General features: G+C 43.0%; 1 protein-coding gene across 5 annotated transcripts in view; it reads left to right on the forward strand.

The window, feature by feature from the left end:
- The first annotated feature begins 19,924 nt into the window (after window positions 1–19,924).
- The window catches only part of PPP2R5E (protein phosphatase 2 regulatory subunit B'epsilon), a 77,490-nt gene continuing 75,112 nt past the window's right edge, over window positions 19,925–22,302 (forward strand). For 3 of the 5 annotated variants that reach the window (XM_018082446.2, XM_018082447.2, XM_029964358.1), the window contains exons 1-2: window positions 19,925–20,077; window positions 21,777–21,874. In XM_018082446.2, the coding sequence (XP_017937935.2) occupies window positions 21,777–21,874 (98 nt within the window). In that variant the 5' untranslated portion in view covers window positions 19,925–20,077. The remainder of the gene's footprint in view (window positions 20,078–21,776; window positions 21,875–22,302) is intronic. The other 2 variants (XM_029964357.1, XM_029964359.1) reach the window with 1 other exon arrangement.

Genomic DNA, 22,302 nt, shown 5'->3' on the forward strand with positions numbered 1-22,302 from the left:
CACTCTCACAGTAAAGAAGTTTTTCCTCATGTTCAGATGGAACTTCCTGTGCATTAGTTTCTGCCTGTTGCCTCTTGTCCTGTTGCTGAAAAGAGCTTCTTGACCTGTATCCTTAAATATCTGTGTTTTGGGGTGAGCCACCCTTCTGTCAGGAGCCCAGCCATGGGGGTTGGGTATGGACACAGTTAATTGCAGTGTCAGTTAATCAGCAAAGCTTTTGTACTCCTGGAGGAACTGACACTTTTGCCCACCTCCTAAAGCTCATCTGCATTTGTCACAGTTAATTTGGAATTGCTTCTCTCCACCCCTTCAAAATGGTCTTCTGTTATTTGGTTTCTTGGTCTTTTTTGGGTGGGGGGGAATAGTAGTGAGTTGTGTCATGGTACCTGCTTTTCTCAAGGGCGATGAGTCCTTTCCCTTTTGTCTGGGAGCTCTCTTGTCCTGTCCATGGGCTGCTGGACTCTGCAGTTCTTATCACACCAAATGGAGGGTGAAAACCAGAGAGAGAGAAGAAAAAAGGGAGGTTGGCTCCTGCTGACCCTCTGACAGGGTATCTGTTCAGGGAAGCTCCTCAACGAGGAGTTGGACCCTCTACCTTTTGAAATATATGTAAGGGCTTATTCTTGAGCTTGTTGTAAGCAGGACAGGACCTCAAATAAATTATGCAAGACATAAACACCCTTCAAGCATAAAAGCCAGTTCCTGTTTGTCTGTGAGATGAACAATTTGGCAGTGAAGCGTGTAAGAGGCAGAAGGTGTTCGCTTGCAGAGGCCGGCTGTTCTTAACTTCTGTGAGCAGTGAGGAGAGTCACTGGTTGAGCCAGTGCTGCTCCCTCTGCCCTGCAGGAACTGATGGATTTGGGGATTCCAAGTGCCATGAAAAAAAGGAAGGCAGGAGTGAGTGTGGAGATGACAGCTAAAGGTAGCAATTCAGTCTGTGAACTGCCGCTGTTACGTGTTCATACACCACTCTCTTCCTTGGTTCCTTATCAGAGTTATTTGCAGATAACTTATCAACCAATTCTGAGGATCTTTGATAACTTCTTGGTTTCTGTTTCCTTTTTCTATGCCATTTTGTGACCTGGCACAGGCATGTTGGCTAATGGGAGTGGGGTTGCCTTCAGCTTGCTGTCAGGCTCTTCTGTCCGGCTGGGATTTCAACATGTGTGTTTCTTCCAGTCTTCCTCCTCATGCCTTTGGATACTTTGAAATCTGTATTTTGAAAGTTTTCTACTTTTCTGGAAATAGAATGTCAGAAAATACTATTCTATATACTCCTCCTGCAATCTTGGCACCAGTATCTTTATGGGAATAGATTACATTTTTGATATCAATTTCAGTCTTATTCTCTCGTGCTCTGACTAAAGATTTGATAGTGCTCCAATCCCATAAAGGTGGTACTTGAGCAGCCTGTTGCCACAGGAACTCAGAACTGGCAGTGAGAAATGCTGGGAGGAGCTCAGGAGAGTTCTCAGTGCTAATTTAAAATGATCATTTTGAGAAGTCTACTAAAAGTGACGAAGAAAGAAGGTCCAGGGAACTCAAAATACACAGTAGATCACCAAAGGACTGTTGCATCCCAGGTAATATATTTGATATTACTGATTTGGTGAGTATATTGGACTAAAGCTGAAGCACAAACTCAGACCCAGAGTCTGGATGTTTTTAATACAGGAATTTGTGATTACTAAGGGAGTTGAGTACCTGTGAGTACAACGTATGCCAATTCTCACTACTTCAGGTCCAGATAAAAAAATACTGAATACACACACAGCAGGTCAAATAGCTGGAAGTGACTCCCTTAACTTTTACTGGGACTTCTGGAGCTGAATGTCCATAAACCCAGCCCAGTGGTTCTGATTTATGTCTTTGATTTCAGCACTGCAGATATATGAAGAATGAAGACAAAAAGGTAAACAGAACTGATAAAGTGTTTGTAACACTGCCTTGAACTGTAATTATTGCTGCCAAAAACTGTTCCCTGCTGCTGGATGTAAAGTTTGCATTCAGAGTTTCATGTTTCTTGTCTTAGAAAGAAAAATTAATTTCTTTATGTGCTTTTGTTTCTGCTTATCACATCACACACGAGGGAGGAAGGAGTGCAGCCCCTGGTCTGGATGTTCTGGGTCTGTTGGTGCTCTGGCAGCTACTGCCCAGCTGCTCCTGCCTCTGAAAGATGTTTCTGTGTTTGTGTTTAAACAATTTAAGATGTTTTTGGGTATCTCCCAGTGCTGCAAAGCTTCAATACTCACCAGAGCACTGTGGAGGGTAATAGTTGGTACATGAGCTGATCACCATGTCTTGGAAAAATAGAGGCTGATACACTTTGCTGGTGGGAACCCTCAAACTGATGGAGATCTCAAACATTGCTTTAACAGATTTTTTACTCAACCATCTAGAGAATGCAGAGTGTGGTGTTTTCTAACAGTCATTTGGGGATAATTTGAAGAAGAAAGGCTCAAGGCTTCTCTGTAACAATGATCTTGGTGACCTGTCTCAATTTAGGACTGATGCACGAGGGATCAGGAGAAATAGGGGGAGGGATGTTCCTTGGATCAAGCAGGATGGTGTTTGAGCTTCACACCCCAAAAATCAAAGTCTAGCTGAAGCCAATACTGGACAGCCTAATAAAAAAAAAAATCAGCATTTATAAAACAATCTTGTTCTGCTAAATGAAGACACAGTGCTGTGTGGGTCAGAAGGGATTCCTCCAGACAGCAGACTGGTAACATGGCAGGAATAAAGAGCTTGTGTAGCCTTCTAGATGTGTATGGTATTGGAGCCACAAGTAGATCAAATGATTGTTGGAATTAATTCTTATAGTTGGGTTGAATTTATTGAGTCCTAACTGTTGCAAATAGGAGAAAGCATGAAGGCAATTCAGGAATGTAAGAACAGGAGCACACAGGCATCCCACCACATGCCAAGGAATGAATAGTGGCATTTTGTTAAAACATCTTGGCTAAAATAGGCCCAAATCCTTATTTATTTTTAATAGTGTTATTATTTTAACATTTCTGTTGTGGTTTACTGCCAGGATGCCTAGACAGTGAGGGAGCTGTAACTTGGTTGTTTTGAGCTAACTCAGTGCCATGTGCAGGGGATGAGAGCTGCTCTTCCCTTTATGTGCCCACCTGCCATCCAGGACACTCCTGTTTCCCAGTTTTCACCTTACTTTTCCTCCAGATGTTCTCAGTCTGCAGGTTTATTGTATTTCATAGAAGAATTTGCTCCCATTTAATTTTTAAACTTAGAATGCCCCAAGATTGCATTTAAATGAGACATAGCTGAAGTATTTGTGGTTTCTTACAGGGATTTGTATTAGACCCATTTGCTGATTTATTATTAGACACATTTGCTAGATTTATTAACATGTCAAAGTTACCAAATGGAGAACTATCTATTTATGCATTAATATGACAGTCTTAACTGTCCTGTCAATAGTCTTTAAATACAACAAAAACAAGGCCTGAGACTTGATTATTGTTGACAATTTCTGTAGGTGTGGGTGTTTTTAGAGTTTTGTTGATGAAACAATTCCAAAAAGCTCCATAGTATCTTGTAAAGGAAGAGCCAGCGTTTTCCAGATGGCTCTATAAATAAATTTGGTAGATGCAGGAATAAGTAAAGGTATTTCAAGAGCCCCAGGCGTGTTTTTGCACATAATGTTATGGTGAGCTAACAGAGGAAATGAACTTCCTTTTGTTTGCAAAATATAAACCCCCTCAAGTTCTTAACGTTTTTTCCACACGCCGGGCGAGTGAAGCTCCTGTGCAGCTTTTCCTTGTCAATCCCGGGTTTCCACATGTACCACAGTCAGGAACCTCAGAGAGGAAAGGCCACAGTGATCCCTACACAGCTCGTGTGGATGCAAAGCAGAGCATTCTGGTGGGGTCAGAAGCCAAGGTGTAGGAGAATAAAGCAATGTGTGGCTGGCCTGGAGCAGACAGTGCAGAGAGCAGCTACTGCTGCGTTTGTATTGCCTTTCCATTCTCTTCTATATTTCTTTAAAGATGTTTTAACTTCCTGTGTAATCTGGTGTCATCTCACTACAAAAAGAGAGTGTTACTCAAGTACCACTTGAGCCAGCAGTGTGTGCCCAGGTGGCCAAGAAGGCCAGTGGCATCCTGGCCTGTGTCAGCAACAGTGTGGCCAGCAGGACCAGAGCAGTGACTGTCCCCCTGTGCTGGGCACTGGTGAGGCCACACCTCAAATCCTGGTTCAGTTTTGGGCCCCTCACGACAAGAAGGACATTGAGGGGCTGGAACAAGTCTAGAGAAGGGCAATGGAGCTGTGGAAGGGTCTGGAGCACAAGTCTGATGAGGAGCAGCTGAGGGAGCTGGGGCTGGTTAGGCTGGAGAAAAGGAGGTCTCATCGCTCTCTACAACTCCCTGGAAGGTTGTAGCCAGGGGGGGTTGGTCTCTTCTCCCAGGAAACAAGTGACAGGGTGAGAAGAAATGGCCTCAAGTTGCGTCAGTGGAGGTTTAGATCGGATATTAGGGAATTTTTTCATGGAAAGTGTTGTCAGGCATTGAAACAGGAGGGATTTAAAAGATGTGTAGCTGTGGCTTGGCAGTGCTGGGTTAATGGTTGAACTCAGTGAACTCAGAGGTCTCTTCCAACCTTAATGATTCTAGGATTCCACGGTTCTCCAATATCACTAAGAATCTCCTGTATGTGTTCCCTGTCTTGCTCTTGATCTCAGACAACTTGTGTTCTTTAAGCAACAGTGAACTTGACAGTTACCAGGATAACTTCCAGCTCTCTGGCTCACCACACAAGCAGTGGGACATCACCAAAGGAACAGGAAACATACTGTTTTAAAATATTTTTAATCCCCGAACGGAAAGAATGTTACTAAGTGCTCTGAAAGCGCTGTCTTGCTTGCCGATATTTTGGGGCTTCATGCAGCATATTAAAAGAAGAGTGGGAAGACCAGAGCATTGTGCCCACCTGCTCTGTTACCTGTCAGAACGTGCAGAGGGGTCAGGTGTGTGTGAACCCCTGCTGAAATGGTGGCCTGAGAGGCACTTGGTGTAGCAGAACACATGGAGGAGCTCGGAATCACTTACAAATGCAGTCAGCTATCAAAAAGGCTTTAATATGGTTGATATTAAAGCAACTATGTAAGTGGAATAGTCTAAATATATACTTGGAATAATAAACTATTGCTAATCTTCTGGAAGAAAATGGTGCTCTGTCACTCAAAGATTATTTTTCCCAGATTTCAGAGAGGATTTAATCTGCTTCTCTCCCCCCCCCATTATCTCCAGTATAACTAAAATAAACCAGCTCATTTTTAAAGGTATGTTACATAGTTATTCTAAAGGAGTGAAATTAAAACCTCTAAACTTTAGAACCCAAATGGAATCTAGGTTTCTAAACGCACAGCTTTTTTAATATAAATAATATGCATTTTGTTCCATCAGGAGGGTTCCATTATTACACATTTAATGAGAAGAATGGGCTCGAAGCCCATTAATATATATTATATCAGCTTTTAGAGAATGGTACAAAACAGCATCTCCCTTTATCTTCCCTGAGAAGCTCGTCTCTGAGCACCACTAACTTACCTCTGAGGTGTTCCCACCTGCTCATGGTGTTTGTTGAGGCTGGAGGGACCAGGAGAGTCCAAGGTTTTCCTGCATGGATAGAGAGCTCTGTACATGCTGTACGTGGTGTTCTCTGGATAAACAGTGGATTGTCCTGCCAGAGAGCTTGTCTTTTAAGTGTGTCAAACAGGGAGTGAGTGTTGTATTTTTCATTTTACAGAGAGAGAAAGTGAGGCAAAAAGCTCCCCAGCTGCATATAAGAAATCTATGCCAGAACTGATCAGTCAGGAACTCCTGCTTCCCTTCCAGTTCCTCTGCTCATCGAGGCTGCTGCTGCTGCTTTATAATGTTTATAAAGTTCATAATGTTACCAGCAGAAGTAATTTATTCTGTTAATTTAAAGCTTTGAAGCCTCTGTTGAGGTCTAGAACCCCAGAGGACAGAGAGAATAGGAACAGAATAGAAATAAACCACACAAGGAAGAGGAAAGAGAGGAGAGCGCCAGCAAGGCAAGTCACAGTCATCAACCCCTCACCTTTCCCCAGCCCCCTCCCAATTTTTGTCAAGCTTTTGTGGACCAGGTGGCAGGCAGGGGAATGTGCACCTGGCTTTAAAGAGTCCTTGAAAGAGAATAAAGTCATGGTTTGGTGGCTTCCTAAGAGCCTCTGGGGAGAGCGAGGGGGGGCAGCAGGGGAGAGAGCAGGAAAACAGTTCATTTGGAAGTCAGACAAAGAGGTGATAGAAACTCCTCCTAGATGTGTATCAGGCAGGAGTGAGACAGGTGTAACCTGTGTGGCCTGTCCTGTGCTCCATCACTGCTAAACTGCAAACTCAAGGGCCTCTGTAGGGATGGCAAGGGGACACTGAGGCCCCAGAGTCCTGTTTTCCTTCTGGTTTAGGAAGCCTCGGAGAGCTTGCACGGCTCCAAAATGTGCTGAAGATGCAGCGATGCCTCTGTGGGGTGACAGATAATGATGAGCCTTCAAAGGACAAACGCTTGGAGGGAGAAGGAAAAGTCCAGATAAGTGTGCCCAGGGCGAGGCAGAGGGGCAGCAGCACAGCACCGCCAGTGTCGAAGGCTGTTCGGGAACCGGCTGAGGTGTCGCCCGCCGTGTTTTATGATGATGCCCTGCAATGTGATCTCTGTTTACATTTTAATAGATCCATTTAGCAAACGCAGTGGTGGGATTCCTGCCAGCTCCGTTCGCCTGACGTGGTTTTCCTTGCTAATGAGCAGGAGGGGAAGGCAGGCACAGGCAAGGAGCTGCTTGTGCCAGTCCGGCAGGAGCTGGGCCTGGGGATGGGGGGAGGGAGGCTCAAGTTGGTGCTTTAGCTCAATGTCTCTCCTCCTAGCAAGGAGTTTTACCCAGCTCTGCCCTCACACCCCTTTATGCTTTGCACCTGTAAGTGCGTGTCGTGTTACTCGAGCACAAACTGTCCCAGGAGCTTGGCCCTGCCTTCCCTCCCACTGCCCGGTGCTCACCTCTGAGCCCTCGGCACAAATGTCACGAGGAGCACATTTTGCACCGTTTAGAGACTCATTTGGGGAACCCCAGAGTGGGACCTGCTTGATTGAAACTCGGAGCAGCTTGGTGGACACAGCAATGCCTATGTGACTGCTACACAGCTGCAGAAGGTGACAAAAAAAATGCCTAATCACAGAGCGTGGCTCAACAGCAGGGGGGCCAGGTTGAGCCCAATTCAGGGGGATTGGTCGAGAGGAAAGTCCGGGCTGTGATCCTGTGTAGCCCCAAGATAAAGCTGAATGGAGGCTTTTTACCAAGGGCGATGCTAAAGCAATCTTGTGTTTTCATTTGTTCTGTTCCTCAAAGAACCAGAGGGGAGAGAATTAACAGAAAGGCTGAGCTGTGGATGTGGAAGAGATGGTGTGAGGTGAGAGACGAGGGGCCACACAGAGGCTGTTGCCTTCTGTCCTCTGTTGTAGTGACTGTGTTCTGGTGTGGATTTTATAAATTGCAGGAGCTCTTAATACCACACACACCTGGGATGCAGCATACAGCCCATCTGTGCTTGGTTGCCACTGTACATTATGTAAGAAGAAATAATAAACCAAGTCTGTTTCATTTCACTTTAGTTTGACAAACCCATGGATCTCTCCTGCGGGTCTGTTTGGTTACCAACAGTTTAGCAGTGTTGTGTTTAACGCCCTAAGGGCACTGACAATCCCTTCAAAATCATCATTCTTGGAAGGCAGGACAGGTCTGAAATGGCTGTGAGCATTCACAGCCTCCATCCTGGGAAGGCTGAAGATGTTTTTTGCACTGAGTTGGGTGTGGCTGAGATGGAGTTAATTATCCCCCCAGCAGCCCTCCCAGAACTGTCCTGCGTGTTAGTAGCTGAAAAGGTGTTGATAACACACCACTGTTTTGGCTGCTGCTGTGCAGTGCTCCACAGCATGGAGCTGCCTCTCCAACACTCCCCCCTCACCAGGAGGCTGGGGGGGTGGGCAAGAATTTGGGAGGGGACACAGCCAGGACAGCTGACCCCAACTGACCAAAGGGAAGTTTCAAACCATACGACACCTGCTCAGCAATAAAAGCTGAGGGAAAGGAGAAGGAGGGAGAGCACTCCTTCCTTACAAAGTTTCTCTTCCAGACCAACCACTACATACTGAAGAACAACTTCCCAGGAAGTGGCTGGACTTTCCCTGCTGATGGGAAGTAGAGAATAAATACTTTGTTTTCCTTTGCTTTTGCTTTGTTTAACTACCTTTATCTTGACCCATGAGGATTTACCATCTTATTTTCTCCCCCTGCCTTTGTCCTGCTGGGCAGAGGAGTCACAGCGTGGCTTGGTAGGCACCTGGCTTCCAGCCAGGGATCAACCCACCACAAATACAAACTTAGGTTTTCCCCCAGCCATGGAAAACACTTGGAAAACATGTAAGACAAACCCTAAAACTTCCTTAAAAATCTTAATTGGGAAGCAAATTCATATATTGCCTCTGTCACCCTTGTTTACTCAATAAAATGGGAGAAAACCTCCTCCCACAACAGCAGACCTCCCCTCTTGGGCTGCTCCCAGGTGAGAAAGGGCAGCTGTTGCCCTTTCAGAAAATTGTACAAATCCCCTGGTGTAACACTGTCTCTGAATGCTTTGTAGTATTTATATTGTATTTGTATATTATAATGTTTTTTAATAAAATTATCCTCCAGGGTGTTTGGGGGGTACCAGCACAATTCCAAGGCTTTCAGTCACCTGCATCAGTGCCAGTGTTGCACAGGGCACCTTGCTGGGGCAACTGGTAGGAGTCTCACCTCTGGGAGAAGGTGGTGGTGGTGTTACTGTACTACTTGTACCATGAACCTGCTTCAGACTGTGCTCACTGAAAAGGATTCCCTTAGTCCTGGGCTGCTGGAAATGAAATAATGAGGATTTCCAGAAATAAAACAGGGTTGGTCAAGCTGGCAGCTCTCACAGTGAGGCACAAATGATTTTGACTCAAAAACCATCTCATCACTAGCTTATTGTGACAATTATACTCTCATTTTGAGGGCAGTTTCAGTGTTCTGTGAATGGAGTAGTCGTACCAGTGGCTGCATTTTACACTTACAGACCATGCAAAAGAAGCTTACCTACTGTCATTTTCATCTGGGACTAAGAATTTCCCAGTTTCTTCCCCATCCTTAGCTAATGTAGCCTGACTTAGATCTAGACTTCTCTCCATAAGACAACATTTTCATAAATTTCAACATTGTCTAAACGTTTGGAGTAAACATGTACATTTCAGTGTCTTCTCTGTGTTTGTTTTACCCTTGTTTCATTCCTGTTGAAGTTTTGCATTTGTTGCTTCCTCCATAAGGAAACAGAGAGTGAGTGCCAATATCGTTCCATACCTGCAAGTTTGTAAATCCCCAGTTGGCTTGAAGTGTGCACACATGGCAACACAGCCAGCATTAGTAATATAAAAATATACACAACAGACTGAATTCTGCAGATAACTGTCCTTTCCCTAACTTATGGTGCTTTAACTGAAGTACAGTATATAGTACAGCCTTGTGTGCCACTGAAACCTACTTACATCCGAGAAACAGGGAATACTAAAATTAAGATTGCATTTTCTTCACAAGAAATGACAGCTATGCATTTACTGAAGCATCATAAATATTTTCATACTCATATACACTTGTCATATATTTAATATATTTGAGTATATTTTCATATGCTTATAAATATTTTCTTTTTTTTTTCCCTCCTTAAAATAATTTCCCTGACGAAATGCAGAATGGGTCTTTTAACTCTTTGGCCAGGAGTATTAACTTGCATTGAATTCTCCTACTTTCTTTCCCCCCCAGTTAAGAAATAGTTGCTCTTGTTAATTCAGTTTAATAATTCTCTTAAAGGCATCATGCCTTCCTCACTCCCATAAATTCTTGGCTTTCCTTAACTTGAAAGATTAAATGTTAAAACTTCAAATACTTTAAAAAATGAAGCTATTTCCCTTAAAATGCCTGTGCTGGCCTGACCTTTCTAAATCTAGCTCTGAGGGGAAACTTGAGCTGCCAGAAGCACTGGATTGTTTCGGGACTGTGTGGGTGTGGTCCACGCTGCAGGTGCATCTCTGTTGCACTTGTTTAGTGTCTCTGTCATAGTTTTTCAGTACTTTCCATGATAAATCTACAGACAAGAGCTCTTCTGCCCAAAGGAAGGAGCCAAAGGAGCAAGTGGCTTCTGCAGCCCCTTCCCTGCTGACTTGGTTGCCTTGATGGCAGCACGTCAGGGAAGCACCGACCGCTCCGAGCGGATGCCGGAGGGATTTGGTGAGGACCAAAAGAGCCACTTGTGTAACCAAGGAGAGGAGCAACTACCAAAGCAATGGCTGAGGAAGATGCCAGAACTGTTAGTAGAGAATCTCCACATGGAGTTCAGTGTGACCCTAAGCAAGAACACTCTGGGTTTCACCTTCCAGAGGAGAACCAGGTGCTCCATCTGGAAAGAAAAGAAGATACATTATCATTTAAACAACTGCTCCAGAGATATCTTAATGTCACTGCCTCCGACTGTTTATTGCCACCCTGGGAGAGGGTCAGCACTCACTGCATTAGATAAGGAACTGCAGGAAAGGTAACACCTCAAATTTGGCTTTCAGAAGAGATCTGTCTGTGCTCATGGTGAATTTTCCATTTGTTTAGGTGTATCATTTACCAATTTTCAGGAAAGATCTGCAGTAAGTTTGTGCATCCTGGAACACGGGAGTGACCAGAAGCTGCTAAAGGACAATATAAGGGGCAGTTCTTTCCTCCTCAGAATGATGCATAAATACCCTGAAGGTTTTTAACTTGCATTTGTAACACAGATGAAAGCAGCAGGAACAAAAATATACTTAAATACATACTTATATATTTCATAACTGTTTTAAAAAGGTGTTAAAGAACAATAAAGTTAAGGGAGAAAATGGTTCTGAAAAAGAAAGAGAAAGTAAATCAGCAATTCATAGGAAGAGGAGAACAAGGAGGTGGTAGAAACTTGCCTGATAAATTGTGTATGACACAGTGAGGCAATTTGTGGTGTGGTTTTATAGTCTTGTACATGTATGTTTGACTATGCTATTTTTGCCCCAATTTCCTCATAGGTTAAAAGCTGCAAAGAAATTGTTCTAAGCTAAAGAGAATGGAGAAATGGCTGGTATTTCTAGAGGAGAGGTATTTTCCACTTACTGGGAAGGCCTGAGAATTCTGCTTGCAACACCATTGGCCCTGGTTCCTCTCTCTTGTTTATATTTTGAATTTTCAAGTCACATACTGAATTATGCCAAGTGACAGAAGGGAAAATGTCTGCGTGGAGCAGAGTCATTGATCCCACAAGGAATTGGCTTCCTTGGCATATCAGTGTTTTCAGTGACCCTCTGAGTGAGAAAGAGAACGAGGAATGATGAGCCAGATTTTCAGACAGGCACACACAATTAAACACATTTGAATGTGCCTTATTTGCTCTCGTAGGGAGTTGTGTTTCTCTCCTGAACAGTTTGAGGCTTCTGTAACCTTCTTTAATAGTCACACAGGTTGCTTCCCTCTGCAAGGGCTGGATCAGCTGGACCTTGCTGTCCTCCTTTCTAGCCGTGGCGTAGCCCCTGCCTGGGTAGGATATATTTTGGGCAGCTATGAGGCACACACAGCAGTTATGGGGGGGAAACATGAGCTAGATGTGGGATACACATGTGATGCAAGATTGTGTATGAGTAGGGAGCAAGAAGGTGAGAGGCTGAGTGTGTTCACTAAAGGCTTCTGGCAGTGTGTGTTCTAGGCTGTGACTCCAATTAGCATTTTCTCCCACTTAAGATTTGCAGGGCTGTACACATGGGCCATTGCTTCTGAATATAGCAAAGATCAACAGAAGATATGTATGGTATCACAGAGTCATAGAATGGTCTGTGTTGGAAGGGACCTTAAAGATCATCTCATTCCAACCCCCTGCCCTGGGGAGGGGCAGCTTCCACTAGAACAGGTTGCTCCATCCAACCTGGCCTTGGACACTTCCAGAGATGGGGCATCCACAGCTTCTCTGGGCAACCTGTGCCAGTGCCTCACCACCCTCACAGGCAAGAATCTTTTTCCTAATATCCAATTTAATTCTACCCTCTTTCGGTTTGAAGCCACTCCCCCTTGTTCTGTCACTACCTGCCCTTGTAATAAGTCCTTCTCCAGCTTTTGTGTAGGCTCCTTTCAGGTACTGGAAGGTTTACACTTGAATCCAGTGTTCTTGGTGATTTTGGATGCCTCATTTGACCCCTGGTATCATTCACTGCAATTTTACTCAAGCCCACTTGTGCAGAACCATAATTTTTTGTACAGATGGAAAAGTATTAGGAAAAATTACTTCACTGAAAGGGTTGTCAGGCACTGGAACAGGCTGCCCAGGGAAGTGGTTGAGTCACCATCCCTGGATGTGCTCAAAAAATATGTGGATGTGGCACTTGGGGACTTGGGTTAGTGGTGGGCTTGGCAGTGCTGGGTTAAAGGCTGGTCTCAATGATCTTTTAGAGGTCTTTTCCAACCTAAATGATTCTGTGATTCTAAGTTCATCTGGTTTTGTAGAACAGGGGCTTATATTGTTGTCCATCTTCCCAGATGAGAAGGGAAGTCTACATGCATAAACAGGTGTCCTACTGTAGCAGGCAAAATGGTTCACAGATGCTTTTGCTGAGTTTGAAAAACTCCACGGAAAAGCCAAAGAGGCACCGCTGGGGAAAACAAAATGCAAAAAAAAAGGGCAGGAAACAGATACAGCTTTGTGGTTCATACTTCATTTACAAACACCTCTGAGGGGGTCAGCACAAGCAGTTTTAAAATCTTTCTTCTGGGTTAAAGAACCAAACCAAGATCAGGAATATTGCAATTCGCAAAATATAATGAATTATTGGCAGAGTTCCACGACTGCAGGTAATCCACCTGATTTCAGTGCCCATCCTTCTGTGGCCAGGAAATATAATAATATAAAGCAAATGGAAACTCGTCTCTGTATAAGGGAAAATGTTGATAGGTTGTTTTTTTCTGTAATATTGATTTTTTTCTGAGCACAAGCTTTTGTAAAAAAAAAAAGCATCTCAAGAAGGTCTTTGGCTGTGTACACCAGTCAATGACACTTAGTCCCATTAGTGGGAAAATGGACATAGCCACCTAGGGAGTCTCTCTTCAAGGAAACAGAAGCAGCTGTTGGAAGACAGGATGAACAGTCTCATCTCTTACTCCACCTAGTTAAGAGAATTTGACCAACAGTGTGTTCTGTTTAGCCACAGAAATACCTGACCAAGAGGATGCTGCCCTTATGCAATATATATTACACAAAAAATATCATCACTGTGAAGAGAATGCTGGCCAGAGACCTGTAAAATCTCTGGTTTCAAAGTTCCTGCCTCCTGGGTTGCTCTGAAATGACCAAATAGTGAATGAAAGGGCAGGATGGCTAATGAGGAAGTGACTGAGCTCAATGGGCACAGTACAAAAAGTCTTAAAATAAAATGAAATTGGGCTTAATAGCAGATGGTTAAAAAAAAAAACCCAATGAATTGTAAACAAAATTGGAAGTGTAAGAAACTTTGATTTAGGAAATAATACAGACTTCATGGGTTTTGGAGTGTGATCAGTCTACTGAATCCTTAAAGGAAATATGCACTCAAGAGCCACTGGGAGCTTTCTACGTTGGTGTGATGGAGGAAAATATCCCATGATTAACTGTGTATTGGGTTTGCATGACCAGTGAGGTTCTGGCTGATGAAGGCACACAAGGATAGGTAATGCTAGACTAGACCAGCTTGCACTCAGCCTTTTTGTGACAAGTATATTTGGAGCAGAAACACCAGAAATTTCTTTGTTCTTTAGAAATATTTCCTGATTTGATGACCTTGGAGGTATTTTCCAACCTTATTGATTCTATGATTCTAAACAAATGGCAGCATTTTTAGGGCCTCTGAATGCAACAGAACAGACATGTAGCCCATTGAAGATCATCTATGCCAAGAGGTTGTAGACAAGTTCTAGAAGAACGCAGGTGGTCTTTCAAAAGCTTTCTCCTTTGATGCTTAATACTCTTAACATGTGATGGAAAGCCTGTTACTCAGTGGAGGAAAGTTTTAAACAAGATGAAGCCTGCTCACAAACTGCCTTTCTCTCAGGACACATCCTCAACAGTATTTTTAAGACCTAATAGAGGCTATTTGCTTGGACTTGCAGCCAAAATAACTCCCTTGTTGCTTCCTTTTAGGAAATCAAATGAGATGGAAATGGGTTCCTGAAGACACACACACACACACACACACACACACACACACACACACAGAGGGTCAAGTCTAAGGCTGGGAACACGTTGCCCAGAGAAGCTGTGGATGCCACATCCCTGGAAGTGTTCAAGGCCAGGCTGGATGGAGCTCTGAGCAACCCGGGATAGTGGAAGGTGTCCCTGCCCATGGCAGAGGGTTGGAACTGGAGGGTCTTTAAGGTGCCTTCCAACCCAAACCACTCTATGATTCTGTGATTGCTGCTAATCCACCTGGATATTGAAATGCCTTTGATTCCAGACACAGGGTAAGCACAGACACACCAGTGAACTGTTGCTGCAGGGAACCAGGATAAGACATATGTCTGTGGCACACGTCTCCTGAGTGTTACCTGAGGCGTAGAAAATATACATCACCTCCTGCAGATTCTGCCAGTATCCTGAGCAGGGACTGTCTCTGAGCATTAAGGAAAAATCCAGTCAATTCTAAGAAATACCATTTGTCTCCAGGAGATACTTAATCACAGGGGACAAAAAAACATACACAGGTTCTAACAAGGAGAGGTATCACACAAAGGACCTTGAGGTTGATGAACAAGGACCTGCAGGTGAAAGCTGCTACCAGTCCTCCTGCAACTTTGTGTGAATCAGCAATTTAAGGTATCCCCCACTGTACATCCAGTCCAAAAAGCAAGGGGGTCTGAGCTACGAAGAGTCGCCACGTAGGACTGATTTGGGCTAAACTACTTTGTGGTTAGATCCACGCTGCCACCTCCAAGAATTATACTGGGTTTGGATTTCCAGAAATAAGTCTGTTGCATGGGAAATGTGATCCACCCTATTCCACACAGTTTGTCAAAGCAGCAGCCATCTGCTGGGGTTTATAGAAGGCTGAGGAACACAGGATGTTTACTTTCCTTCAGATGTGCCGTGGATGTGCCTTGTATGAGCAGACTTGTCACAATCCTAACGAAACAACTGGGACATGGAGCTCAAGAGAAAAGCTTGTTTCAGGGAGTAAAATTAAACTTGAACAAGACAGAAAGCATTACAAATATACATGCACACATGCATATACATAATCATTTAAGTAAAGGTCAGCAGAAAACAGAAATGCCAACAAATACAGTACCAACTTTGAGACTAAATTTAATACTTTCTGAGATGTTTTAATGAAACCACTCCCAAGAGAAAGAATCTACAAAAGGAAAGATAAGGAAGGGTCCAGCTGCAAAATAAAGCTACATGGCAAAATTACAAGATGAGATTAATTCAGATAAACGCTCCAAAAGGGGATTTGGGATTAATGACAGAACTGAAACATGGGTGTGCACAACGTGAATCTGAGACTTCTGAAGATGAGACAGAGGCATTTCCCTTATCAGTGGCAGTGATCACCAAGGCCACATAAGAGAGGCTCGAGAGGGAACTGGGCTCAGGTGTCTTCAACTGCAGGAAAATGTCATCCACAATGAGAGTAACTTCAAGCTGCTGTGAATGTTGGCCACAAAGGGGAAAAATTCCCACGAGAGTCCAGAGGATGCAAGCAGAATTCTGCAAATGCAGAAAGAGAACAAATCCAAGAAGTAACCAAAGATGCAGATGGAGACACTGGCAACAGCATTAGCAGCCGCTAAGGTTGTTTTTGCCAACAAAGGAAAAAGTTAAGTATAGTAAATCAAATAAAATTAAACATGCAGCAGCAATAGATGCCCTACTTCTTTTCCTTCAAATGTCTTTTGCCATTTCTTTTTTTTCCCAGGAGGTAATGAGGATTTTTGTAAATCTCAGTTGAAAGCAGAGAACCTTACTTGTATTTCTGTCTAATGGCTCGAATAAGCAGACAACACTTCAGACGGCAAATATTTTTGCAAACTAAAGTAAAATCAAGAATTCTGCATACATGGCATTCTGGTTGAAATATCCTGCAGATGATAACCAGCAGGACTAACACTACTGGCAATTTCCTTGAAGAAACCATTTGAATGGGATGATAGGCAACAGCACCGTATGACAGCTTTGGAGTGCCTATTTGTTAGGATTCTGCCAATTTGTTAAAAGCAGAGCACTGAGCTGCAGTGGGGAGCAGGAGGAGAGTTAAATTGCTTACACAGATGTATCAAAACAGTTTGCTGAGTTGCAATGCTACCAGGAATTATGAAAAAAAAAACCCCTCGAAGCGTATTCACTGTCGTGTATCAGAATGGTAGTGTGTAGCTTCCTGTAACATCCCAAAGAAAAATAGCTGGATCACACTGGGAAAAGGCCTGAGGTGGGTTTCAGTGGGGGTGGAATTACATTTGGTGCAATCAGAACAAGTCTGAATGTCACAGAATGAAATTCTGGATCAAAGACAGTGTACTTTGGAAGAAAGTTTAGTAACTCAGAAAGGATGTTTTATGTAGAAGATGAAGAAAATCTATTTTCACATTTTGCAGGATGTGACTTACATCATATTTTAAGATCTTGAATGAAGCTGCAGTGAGTTTTCAAGAAGGAACCCAAGACAATAATATGAATCTGACCTAGGTATAAATCAGAGAAAAGAAAAAAAATTACATTTTAAAATTGTACTCAAGCAGGCATTGAACAGCATTGCCCTGGAGTATCTCACACTCATGCAATGAGATCGTCATAAAATTTCAAGAACTAAACTCTACAAAGATAATGGAACTAAAAAAAAATCTCAAGAGCCCATCATTAAAAGCCAGTAACTGCAAGAAACTATAATTATTCTAAAACAAACTTGCAGGGAAGAGTTTGTCTGAAGGGCTCTTGTTAGCCATTTGTGTACTAAAAGCTTTCAATATTAGCATTTCACTGTCTAGTGTATTTTTGATGGACTTTAACACGTGAAGTACAGGTGCACACCTACAGAATTGCAGCTAGAGATGAATCTGCTCCGAGGTAGGAGCTCACCTAGAAAGACACATATTAGAACTAAACGTGACTCAGAAGCACACAATTCTCTTAAATATTTATTTATTTATTTATATTTGAGCTGAAATGGCTCAAGTGGGAGCCACAATTTCTGTGAGTGTACTAAATATAGCTTAAGATGAATTTTCCAGGAGTGTCCTATGGCGCCATTTGGTGCCTTAGCAAATCGTGGGTTTAACTTCTCCTTGTGCCTTCTTAGAAATGAAAATCTCATTTCTGGTTTTGATCAGCTCTCACTGAAGTCTTGGCTGTTGATTCTTGCTACAAATTCTTCCAGGTCCTACCTGACACTGGATAATGTTGAAAATTCTCTTAAGTGTGGGGGCTGGACAGCATGTCAAAGAAGCCATCCAATAATGATAATATGCCAAGTATTATCATATCACACATTTTATATTGGCTCAAATTATTCTGTATGTACTGAGATATCTTACCCTAAATCTGGTGTCTAGACTTCTCTATAAAACCGACTTTTAAAGTTGATAGTGGTGCATTTTTATTTAGTGGTAAATAAGCTTCTACAGTCATTAATATATTGCATATGTAATGTATGTTGCAATTATGTTAAAGTACAAGGACAATTTAATCTCCTTGATGCCCTTGAGCATCTGGTTTTTAAAACCTTCTTTTACTGAACCTGTTCACACTTTTTGCCTTCATAACAGGATGTGAGAGCTTGTAATATTCTATCTTGCCAGAGAACACAAGATCAAATAACACAAAGCAGTTTTGATAAATAAGTCACTCGTTCACCCATCTCCATTCCATCGAAGATCTTGACAAACCTCTAGCAAATTCAGCATGAAGTTTTTTCTTCTGAGCTCAAGATCCCCAGTGTATTAATCATCTTCTTTTGTGAGAATTGTACCCAGCCATCTTATTTTTTGGCTTTCTCTGTATTCTCTAAATACAGTCCATACTAAATTACCCAGCATTAAAGATAAGGAAGGATGCACAATGGATTTGTACAATGGTATGATGACATTTTCTGTTTTATTTGCTATTCCTATCCTAACCTTGGCATCCTCTTCTCTTTCTGCCATGAGGTGCTGGAGAGGCTTTAATGCCATTCCTTCGCAGAATTTCCTAAAAATCAGTTCTATCAGTGCTCCTTTAAAGTGAGACAACCTCATCTCTTCAACCAAGTTTTTCAACTTCTAGCACTTCCAGCACTTGCACAGAACACCAGTTTTGTTCCTGTTCCAGTCATCTATTTTTGTGAGGTCTGCTTAGTCAGGAGATTATTTAGGTGTTTCTTTGCTATTTTCTGTCTAAATCGAATCAATTTCTGTCTTTTTCTAAGATTTATAGCTTTTGGTTTTCAACTCCAGTTCCTCTCTCGTGTGAAGTTCTTTCTTACTAGCCATTTATAGGGCATCTGTAATTCTTTTACAGGGTCATGACAGAACTACAACCTCCTTATTCATGTAATTATCTCAGTGGCAAAATTATCATATTTGTTTAACCCTGATAGTAGATCTGGGAAGGCTTTAGAAAATGCTCCTATAACCTTTCTTTTCCTGTCCTTCCCATTTTGGCAGTATTCATACATATTCATTCATTTGTACTGCAAAATCTGGAACCCATTAAAACTTATATTTTAAACTTGTTTGAGTGCTGTTAGACCCCCTCTGATGTTAAGCATTCCCTACAATGCTGAGCTTAGCTACTGACTACAGAAGACTCTCCCTTGCCATAATTTGAAAACTTTAAAAGTATCCAATAGGTTAAAGTTGTACCATGAGACAGAGATAAAGCAGGTTGAAAAATACAACACGAGTACTTGCTTGTTCTCTTTCATAACAAAGGGAACAAGATATCTCTGTCTCAGCCTACTCCAGCCTCAGGGACTCTGAACTTGGGGAAAATCTCAAGAGTTTTATCAACTGCTATAACCATGAGAGATGCACCAAGCTTGGGAGGGAGCTGGTAGGTGCCTCACTGGAGATGTGGGAAGTGCTACAGTTCACACACTTAAAGCACTGCTGGGCACTTTCAACAGACATAGGTATTTTTTACTCATTAGCTCTTTTCAAGGTGTGATGTTGTAGGTAGGAACTTGGGCCTCAGTAAAACGTGCTCACATGAAGAGGATGGTTTTATAGCACTGTATATACTGGCTTGTAATGCATTAAATGCAGAGATAACTGAGGAGACAGAATCACAGAATCATAGAATGGTTTGGGTTGGAAGGGACTTTAAAGATCATGTCATTCCAACCTGCCATGGTCAGGGACACCTTCCACTAGACCAGGTTGCTCCAAGCCCCATCCAACCTGCCCTGGAACACTTCCAGGGATGGGGCAGCCAGAGCTTCTCTGGGCAACCTGTGCCAGGGCCTCACCGTCCTCACAGCAAAGAACTTCCTCCTAATACACAATCTAAACCCTCTTTCAATTTGAAGCCATTCCCCCCTGTCATGTCACTCCATTCTCTTGTAAGAAGTCGCTCCCCATCTTTCTTGCAGACTCCCTTCAGCTACTGGAAGGAGGCTTGATCACAAAGCAAAGGAACAGAAGCAGAGCTCGTTTCACCTGGGACTCAGAAACACCCCAGTGGCACAGGGGGACCACGTCACACACGTGGCTGTGTTTCCAGGCAGCTTCAGGCACCAGAGGCAGCCCTGCAGGCACTGCCCCAGGAGAAAAGGGGGAGCACTAGAACCTTCCGAGGCAGTTGGGGGGGTGACAGCTGGGGAGTGACAGTTGGGGAGGGCAGGGACAGTTGGGGAGGGCAGGTTGGCCGAGGAGGGCACTGCAAAGCCCAAGGAAGGCGGAGGTAAACAGGCAGCAAAGGAAATCCGAACAGAAAATTCAGAAAACTTGGCTTAAAGGAGTGCCTGGGGCCTGAAGGCAAGTTAAGACACTGGGGGAGGGGAGCAAAGTAGGAACAAAACCGTGAATTGGGAATCAGTGAGAGCAGTGTGGTGCTGGGAGGAGGCAGCTCTCCAGCTGCCAAGGCGAGCAAGCTCCTACTTATCTTGCCATGTTGACTAGAGAAACAGACTTCAAATGACGCAGTGTCTATAAACAGAGAGGAAGAATTAGTTCCCATTCTGGTAGTTGTGTCTGTGACCCTAAAACGCTTACCCCCCCCCATCCCCAACCAGGAATTCAGTTCCTGAGGGCACTGACAGTGTTATCACAGAGCTGATAGGAGGAGGAGCGGGAGGCAAGGAGGAACAAGCACTTGGTTATTACGGCAGAAACTTGGTACAGCGATTACAAATGTCACCCAGAAGCCGGACATGCCACTCCTCCCCAAAACGTAGAACGTATGAATCAGGAGTCAAGTGCAGGGTAAACAGACTGAGTAGAAACACTTTCTTGTTACGTGTGAATTTCATTCAAAAGTAAACAAAAAAAAATCACAGATTGTGCCGTTTCAATCACGCTGATGGAGCAGGACAGTTGCTTTGATGTGGTGTTCCACTGTGTTCATTTTTGTTAAAAGATGTATCAGAAAAGCCTTGTTCACATGCTGATTTGCCTCTTCAAACAGCTCTGCTGCTTCCTCCATAACGCTTTCTCTTTCTGGTCTTTTTCTTGCCGGTCTGAATAATTAGTTCTCTGGGGAGAGCAAGTCTTTTCTTGCTTACTAGTATTGGAACAGGGAATATCTGAACTAATCCCATGGTACCCCCGATAATGCTCCTTTTGACATATCGGAGATCCTTTATGGAGCATTATGTGACCCCTCCTGTAGACAAATACATGTCAGACGTGCCATGTGAGACATTTACAAGCTCCAGCTAGGTCCATTTACGTTTATCACTCAACGGAGCAGGACTTCCAGAGGGGTATCTCCGTAGCAATCCCGTTTGATAAGCTGCTATGTAGAGAGCAGAATGCCAGTGTGGATGAGAGCTCCATACTCCTGCCTGGGTGGCCATAACAGATGGTCTATAGTGGAACTTCAACCACACAAAATAACGTGAAGGGGCACAAATCTGAGTCACTGGTACAAAAATCTCTGTTTTGGAGGACTCTTGACTGCTGTTCCAACTGGGTGCTAAAAAGCACAGTGCTGAACTGGCAAGGAGCTAGCCCTGAAAATTCCTCTCCTGCCATTTTTTTAAAAAGCCCTTTCGTAGGGGAGTAAGGCAATGCCACTTATGAAAAGGATAGGCTTGTCTTGTACCTTTGACAGCAGTGGAGAAACACTGATCAAAAGAACTTATTATTGCTTGTAAATCTCCAGGAAGGGCTGCAGGTACTGACTGTGCCTATATTTTCATATATATGCCCACACACTTGTACGGGAGATGTTGGTCATGTGAACTTTATCTGATGAAAGTCAATTTTTATTCTTGCAAATTGGTATTTATACAAACACATATATAAACATATACAGATACACATCTATGTAAAACACCTGTAGTACTTAGTTCTTCTCCATCTCTGCTTGGAATTCACTTATCCATTTTTTTTAAAAGTAACAATTTTTACAAAATGCAGACTAAACAGAGAATAGGAGAAGGACAAGTGCCCCTTCAAAATACCAGCAGTTTTACATTCATATCTTATATCACGCTCTTAAATCTTCTCACAGATGAGGACTTCACAGATTAAAGGAGGAAAAAGAAAGCGATCTGGAAATAAGTGGGAAGCCTACTCTGCAAAATCTGATGGCCAAGCGAAACAGAAAAGGTAAGATTTCTGTTCATTCACTGATAAAGCCTGTATTTGTCTTGAATTGTTACCATCCAAACATCACCTGATATAAAACACATCATAAAAATGCTTTACACAATCAAAATGGACCAAACATACCACATGATGACCATCTAAGAAATAAACTAGCTGAATGCATTATTTACCAGCTTGTTCAGCTGTACTGAAGAACTAATTCGATAGCTGTTATACAAAGGTAGAATGAGGAGTAAAAACCTCTGTGTGCACAGGACTTGGACAGCAGTGTTGGTTTTTATCCCTTCTATGGCACTTATTTTAATAGATACCTACATCAGAGGCTTCAATTTTAGATTTTTAGTGTTTTACAAAGATGGATTTCTTCTCATACTGGGAAGACTGAAGTACAATCATGTAAAATGACTTGCTCAACTGCACCTAAAGTG

The sequence above is a fragment of the Manacus vitellinus genome, unplaced genomic scaffold (assembly GCF_001715985.3).
Source record: "Manacus vitellinus isolate BGI_N305 unplaced genomic scaffold, ASM171598v3 scaffold_6_pilon, whole genome shotgun sequence".
Taxonomy (NCBI): Eukaryota; Metazoa; Chordata; class Aves; order Passeriformes; family Pipridae; genus Manacus; species Manacus vitellinus.